We start from the raw sequence: 7234 nt of genomic DNA on the forward strand, positions 1-7234 counted from the left end.
ATCTCTTCAGGACCTCAGGAAGATGCTGAGGATTGTACATGGGGCTTAACAGGTGTAACAAATTCAAGAAAGTAGTCATTTTCTGCAGCTGTTTCCGATGCAGTTGCTGCTTTTTATATCAGAAATATGAGAGACGTTGGCCAACTGGGAGTGCATCCAGAATGCGTAGTTTAGAAATGGAGAGAGAGTAAGGGAGCGCGAGATGAAAGAGAGCGAAGCGGACTCCCGGTCTACTGAACTGATCACATCTCCGACGTTTCCCCGTCTCTCTCAAAACTACAGAGAAACTCCCTGGAGGAATGGCTTTACTGGTGTGTGTGTGTGTGTGTGTGTGTGTTCAGTCTCTTAGCGCATCCTGTAAATCAAGCATAAAGCTGTGTGTATAAGCTCTTAGCATTTAGACAAATGGGTCCCAATTTCAGTGAATAGGAGCATTAATGGTTAGAGGGGAGGCAGAAGCGGTGCGGAGTGCATTAGGAACCACTGATGGAGATTGAATAGACCCTTTCCTATCCTAAAAACAGCACTTCCTCTCTCTCTCACACTAGTGCTGAGCGATTAGTGCTTTTTGAGGTCGGTTTCGGTTCGATTATTTTTTTTATTTTTTATTAAAAAAACATAATGCATTACGAAATAATGACGTTACTATGATTTCAGAGTTTATTAATTAATGGAACTTCCAAAGCCCCAAATGGTGAGCATTCAAAATATTCAATTGTCTCTGATCAGGTAGACCTCAATAGGATATTACTATGACATTCAATATTTCAGTTTATATTACTTTGTTTTATTTGACTGCTTTATTCTTTTTAATTCCTTTCATTTATAATCTCTGCTCAGGCAATAGCAGTCAGCCAGCCAGGCCATCTGTTATGTTCTCCTCATACTGGACTGTCTGTAGTCATCCTATTTAGCTTGTCTGCCTAAGGATGCTGTAGAGGTGCCTGTCAATCATTTTACTACTTCTTCAAAGTAGATGAGGCATACTTTCCAGAACTGTCTCTGTCCCTCGTTGTGTACATTCCTCTCTCATACGGTCTGTGTATATCTAAACCTAACATAGCAGGCGTAAAATTGTATCCGTCCAGAGATCTGTATATAATGTTGATATGCTCATGTCGCTGCCTTAACAAGGGGTGTTGTCCCAAAGGCAGGAAGGCAGGTTGCAAGTTTAGCTTCAAAATAAGCCCATAGAAATGCAATGGGCTGATTTTTGGCGAGTGAAAAAGCTGGCGCAGTGGATTATGGTCATTGTAGTTAATTCAGCACAGAAATGTGGTAATTAAGTTGAATATTTGCTTAGTGAACACCCTTCAGCCTAGCATCCCACATAGTTCTTGACTTGATTTCCTTCGTGAATGATTTGAGAAACAGCGTGTTGGGCTCACACAAAAAATACATGGAATTCAAGTAATTGAACCGACATCGTTCAATTAGTTGTTTAATAATTGAATCGCTCAGCACACACACACACAAACTTTAGCACATCTGCAGGCTCTACTGTTGAAACCTTAAAGCCGGACCAGCAGCCAGACGACTGGCTGAAGGATCACTGCATGCCTATCAGGCTGGTGCTGCTGGTCTAATTGTGATAAATGATAGCTGTTCCGCTGTCTGTCACTCTCTCTTCGCACATTGCACTGCCTGCCTCAGATGTGTGGAGGGCTTCACCCCAGCAGCTCCCGATCCATAACATCGGCCTGTATCTTCAACAAAGAAATGCTGAAGTTTTCACTGAATATGTAAAGGGTAAACACATTTGCTTTGATGCAGTGGATGTTTTGAAAGTTAGTGACATCTAGTATACCCCTGAGGCCCTCTAACTGTGAATGGTCAGCCTCTGATCCTGTCTTCTCCAATGTTGTGGTGACAGGCTGCCAATACCCTCCCACACATGGCCAATAAAGTGTCCGAGCCTGTGAGTATGAAACACTTTATTACAGTTTAGAAGCTGTCCTGGAGGTGTAGCTGACAAGAGCTGTGGAAGAGCTTTCACAGTACACACACTGACTCACACCATGGTATTATGTCTGAGTCCCATATGACGCAAATCATGTCTGTGTGGAACCAGTACTGAGGATTGTAGCTCCTTGAAAAGCGAGGCACTTCTTCGCTGTACATCTCTCACTCTGCCCCAGCCCTGAGCCTTCTCTCTCCCTCGGATAACCAAATACTACAGGCTGCCAGGACCCAGGGGTGGATAAATCATCCCTTTAACCAAAGTGAGCTAATTGAATGAGTTACTGATGTGATTGCCTTGGCTGGTCCACAGAGCATGGGGTGTACGTGTTGTTTTTAGTTTGTTCGTCTGTGTGAGGCCAACGGTCTTCACTCTTCAGTGCTAAATGCTTCCCTAACTGGGGAGTTCCGATAGCTCGGCTTCAGCTGTTAAGCTGTCTGTCTGGACAGTTTCTAGAGTTCATGGGAGATGAAGGAAGGGCCCAGAGAGGTCTCTGTGGGATCCAGACTGATGTGTGACACGGAGTGGCCGTGGCTGTGGGAGCGGGACATTGTGTGGTTGCGAGAGATCGGCCTGGGGGTGGTTTTGCCTTGGGCTTGGACTTCTGTCTGCTCTGAGCTCTGGGTTGCCAGGGTGGAGTCCATACTTGACTCTACTCCCGCCCCAGCCCCCATCCCTGTCCCCCTGCTCCCACCTTGCTTGTGCCTCTCCCAGGCAGAGCTCAGCTTCACAGCCAGGGCCAGCAGGTTCTTCCCCAGGAACACTGTCGAGACCCGGGGGTCCCTGTACCACAGCATGCCTGTGCCCCTGAGGGCCATTGTGAACACGTTGATGGTGACCAGGCTAAGCCAGGGGTACAGGGCCTCCTTACGGGGCCCCCTCTGTCCCGGCAGGGCTGCAGCCCCCAGCTCTGTGAGGGCCACGCAGGGCAGCAGCAGCAGCAGGGCGTAGCAATAGAAGAACACCAGGCCTTCGGCCCACAGGGGCACCCCCAGGTCAGTGGCCCCTGTGTGGGCTTCCCACAGCCCTGCCTGCAGGTCCAGAACATCCAGCAGGTCCACCACCACCCAGAGCAGCCTCCCCCGCACTTCCTGTTTCCTTCGCAGGGGCGTCATGTTGTCAGCCCCAGTCAGGATGAGGAACAGGGAGGGCAGGCAGACTGACAGCAGCAAGGTGAGCGTCTTCCTGGCCAGGGGGTCGGGCGGTCGGCGTTCCATTCGGTAGTTCTGGCAGACGAAGAAGAGTTTGAGCTGGAGCAAGGACAGGAAGAGGAACCAGAGTGCGTTGGCAAAGCCTCGGCGAGGCGAGTGCGCTTCAGACACCACTCCCGCCGACACGAAACGCAGAGCCAGCAGGAAGCCCAGGTCACCTAGCAACACAGCGGCGCACGGCCACACGCCGGGCCCGGCCTTGCCACGGGCTCCCAGCATGCTCTGCTCCAGCAGGTAGAGGTCGACCACTGCCATGGTGCTCACCGTGACCAGGGTTGATACGCACACCTGGGGCGTAGGCACCATGCCTGGGAGAGGAACACAGAAACATGACAAAGCTGAGAGAAGGGAAATAATACAAAATAGAGGAACTGTTTTGTTCCCGTCTAGACTCTGACCTCATTTATTTGCCAAAGTGAATTTCCCTTGCATGATAGACAAAAGCTTTCTTCACGACTCTTGTCTACTTAAGTGATGTTAGTCATTATTTTTTGCTTGTTGCTATGGATAAAGATCATTTTGATGCCAGCTCAGCAGTGAGCTTTGGGTCAGAGACTGTTCTTCCCTGGTCATACATCCTGAGGAGAGGTGTTAGTTCTCACTCCTCTGCGGCTTTTTAATTTAAATGGGTCTCTTCGGCGATGAAAGTTTCAACCCCTCCCGGCGCCTTGGCTAAAACTCTTGAGTATGACACAGGTTTCCTTCCATAGTGTTTTACTTGGGTGGTCTTACCTTATTCATTATTAATTAATTGTGTTAAAGTGCAGTAAATCTTTTTTTTCTCCTTCCTGTTTACTCGGCCTGTTTGATTCTCATTGTTGCTGCCTGCCGCAGTCTTAAATTGGCAGAAAATTGCCTTCTCATTTGGGCTGAATATTAATAACGTCTTTTATTAATATTTGTTCTGAGATGTTTTTGACGGTAATTGCTTGTGTGTTCATGAACACTGTGTGTGTGTGTGTGTGTGTGTGTGTGCCATTCTAATTGGCTAATTTTGTGCCATATTTCAGCAGTGAACAGTATAAAACCTCAGTATTGATTGGGAGTGTGAAATTGTCAGACTTTACGGTGCAAACACTCCTCTCCTTATTGTATTGAGGAGCCAGGAGAGCTGAGGAGGGTTGTCGGCCATCTGACTAGCACCGTTGAGGGTGTCAACACCGCCATGAGATCTGGCATTTCAATATAAAATCATTACCACCTCATATATCCCATAATGGCAACATTTGAGTGTGTGATCGAGCGAAACGATTGTGGGCTCCGCGGCCATAAGGGAACAAATGAACAGCGCTAATAAAGTGTGTTTATGTCTGCTTCTGACTGACGACAGGCATCAATCTTTTCAATGCACCGCTCATCTGAGCCCTGTCATCCACTGAGTGAGAGGGACTGTCAAAGGGTCTGCAGGAGAGACTTGTGAGAGGGGATTGAAAGTAAGATATATGCTCTTGGCTGTCTACATGCCTAATAAAGTATTACTGCATGATGGTAATAGTTCATAAATTAACTCTGCTTGGAGAGAGTTGGAGGGGAGATGAGATGAAAGCCAAAAGTGATGAAGAGGAAGCTGCAGACATAAAGATGTTGACGCAGGCAGCTAAAGGAGACATGGGATCTTACGCCTGCTCTGTGTATGAATAGATTTAAATGTATTCATCACCAGGGATCAGAAGAAATTAAACACTTTAATATCTGGAACAGAGGAGTGAAAAATGGATGGGTGAGAAAAAGACCTAGACTGACTGACTAATCCTCCTAGGGGCATGGTGAGGAAACGAAGAGGAGCGGCAGAAATGTCAGCTTCACTAATATCTGATTATCATACAGGGCTTTTTTTGTTTCACTGCGTCCTGATTATCAGTGCTGGAATTGAATGGATTCTAGTGTACCAAGCCGCTGACTGTGAGAATATTGGAATAGAAAAATTGTGTTTTATCTGAACAAACCCCCACCCCCCCAAACTGCAGTCAGTGGAAGGAGAAAGGTAGTCTGCCACCCCAGACAGTGTGTTTGCCTTTCTCATTCCCAACACGCCTGTTGGCAATTCTATGTGCGTCTTAAATTGTACCCTGGAACCCTGGCATTCCTCTGTCAGCCTGTGTTTGTGTTGTGACGGCTTGTCAACGCACATTGATTTTGTTCTGAGTGAGCGGCCCAGATGACTGCCGTGTGTCCACTCTGCTCATCAATAATGACCAGATTCATCATCCCTATCATTAGAAAGCGGTACTGTAACTGACAGGCTGATTCAGGCTATTCCGCTGCAAGTGTAAGGAATGGGGCCTGTAAAGGTGGACAGGTAAACATTTTGTTTGTGATTTTTCAGCCGACGGTGTACAAGGACAGAAAGACTTCCTTCTTGTTTGTTATGCGTATCGTGTGTATTGTGAAGAAAGGAGTGTTTTTTGCCAATCACCCAGGTAATCTGTTATGGTTTTCAAATGAGCTCCCCTACACACATGGAGACACACACACATACCTCGTCTGTTTTCCTCTCTAATATTGGTGGTCTGCCAGGTGCGCTGGGAGGCAGGTAAAAGGAAGATTAATTGCTCTAGACTTATAATTCATATAAAAACACCCCCAGGATATTTGTCTTACTACAAACTAAATCCAATGTAATCTTACCCAGCAGGAGGGGAGATAGCCCCATATACCCCTTCCTTGTACAACTTAGGCTAGACTGAGCTATGTGAAAGCCTGAGGGGCTTGCTTGTTAGAGAGAAAAAGGGATTTATCTTCAATTAAACTAAATTCATTTATGGAGGTAAAACGTGGAGGGGAAAAAAACATCCAACTAATGGAATAGTATTGGCAAATCGTGTCTCATCCAGGTGACTGAGTTGCCATCCAGCAGTAACATCTGATGTCTCATGAGGCATTTGTACACCTATGGGAACAGCTATTACATGTGTAGGGGTTGTAGGTATTGGAGCATGTACCCCAAATGATCATTTCAACAGAAATCTGTTTTAAATGCCTTCTATATGGGCGATTTTTGTCTACCATTATGTTGGAGCCACACACTTAACACCTAGTCACTCATTTATTTATGGTACATTTTAATGATGCACCACCTGTTACATAATCACTCTTTATTAATACGTGCATACATAATTCAACTCTTTCAAAGTAGTGGATAGCTAGTTACCCAAAGCATGCGTTCTTCGCTGCTCCTCTTGGCTTGATTGAGATCCACGTCGCCTATTAGTCGTACTAGAACGGTCCCTGGATAAACATTAAAGGTCAAAAATGATCATCTGTGATTCCTAAATTAGTCTTTACATCGGTTGCTTTGTGTTAGTCCTATAATGCTGTGTGTCTGTCGGGAATATTTGAACAAACTCCCACTCTGCTATGACGATCTTATCATACTGATAAAATAGGGGAAAAGTAATTGTCCTTCTTCGAGTTTGTAAGATTTAAAACGCCAAGCCGCTTTTTCGGTCATCAGATAAACGTGTCATTTTGCACAGTTATCCCACAGTCATCGTGGGCGCAGAATTATCCATCTCTTGGTATGTCCGTATTGAATTTGACACCTTGGCTCTCCGGTCTGGCAGCCGAAGATCCAGTTATTCGGGAAAGAGCTGTGCGGGCTTGTTCGCCGGGCTCCGTATTCTGTGAGCTGTCGAAGTCGCTCAGAAGTAGACGGCTGCTTGACGCGGAATGATGATCAGGAATACACGGCCAGATAAGTATCGTCAGTAAAGCAAACCTCGAGGACACGAGAGAGAAACATGAGGAAACTCGCCGCTAGAGTTTATGATTGCGGTGTTAATTTGTAGGCAGGTTACATACTCTCGGCTCCCCGCCTCGTTCTCTCTCACTGGGTGAGTTCGTTTTGCATCGCCCAGTGCCCCGGGTAGGCGGAGTTAAAAAAATAATTATATATATATATATTTTTTTTTGACCATTCCATTGGTCCTTAAGTGAAATCTTAACACACCGAGGGTACCGCTGCATAAATGTAGTTGCCCACAGTTATGTCCATCGGTTATGGTAATTATCATTATGCCACTTTGATGAAAACTAGCGTAATGCATTGGTATTAGATGGAAGT

The 7234-nt window shown here is 46.1% G+C and overlaps 1 protein-coding gene across 1 annotated transcript; it reads right to left on the bottom strand.

Moving 5' to 3' along the window:
* Nucleotides 1–640: 640 nt before the first annotated feature.
* LOC109905963 (transmembrane protein 121-like) lies at nt 641–6980 on the bottom strand. The gene is made up of 2 exons (XM_020503604.2): nt 6323–6980; nt 641–3479 (listed from the first exon to the last, which is right to left on the bottom strand). The coding sequence occupies exon 2, from the start codon at nt 3475–3477 to the stop codon at nt 2413–2415; it is 1065 nt and encodes a 354-aa protein (XP_020359193.1). The 5' UTR covers nt 3478–3479; nt 6323–6980; the 3' UTR covers nt 641–2412.
* Between the last annotated feature and the right edge of the window lie 254 nt (nt 6981–7234).

Source organism: Oncorhynchus kisutch, linkage group LG15 (assembly GCF_002021735.2).
Source record: "Oncorhynchus kisutch isolate 150728-3 linkage group LG15, Okis_V2, whole genome shotgun sequence".
Lineage (NCBI taxonomy): Eukaryota > Metazoa > Chordata > Actinopteri > Salmoniformes > Salmonidae > Oncorhynchus > Oncorhynchus kisutch.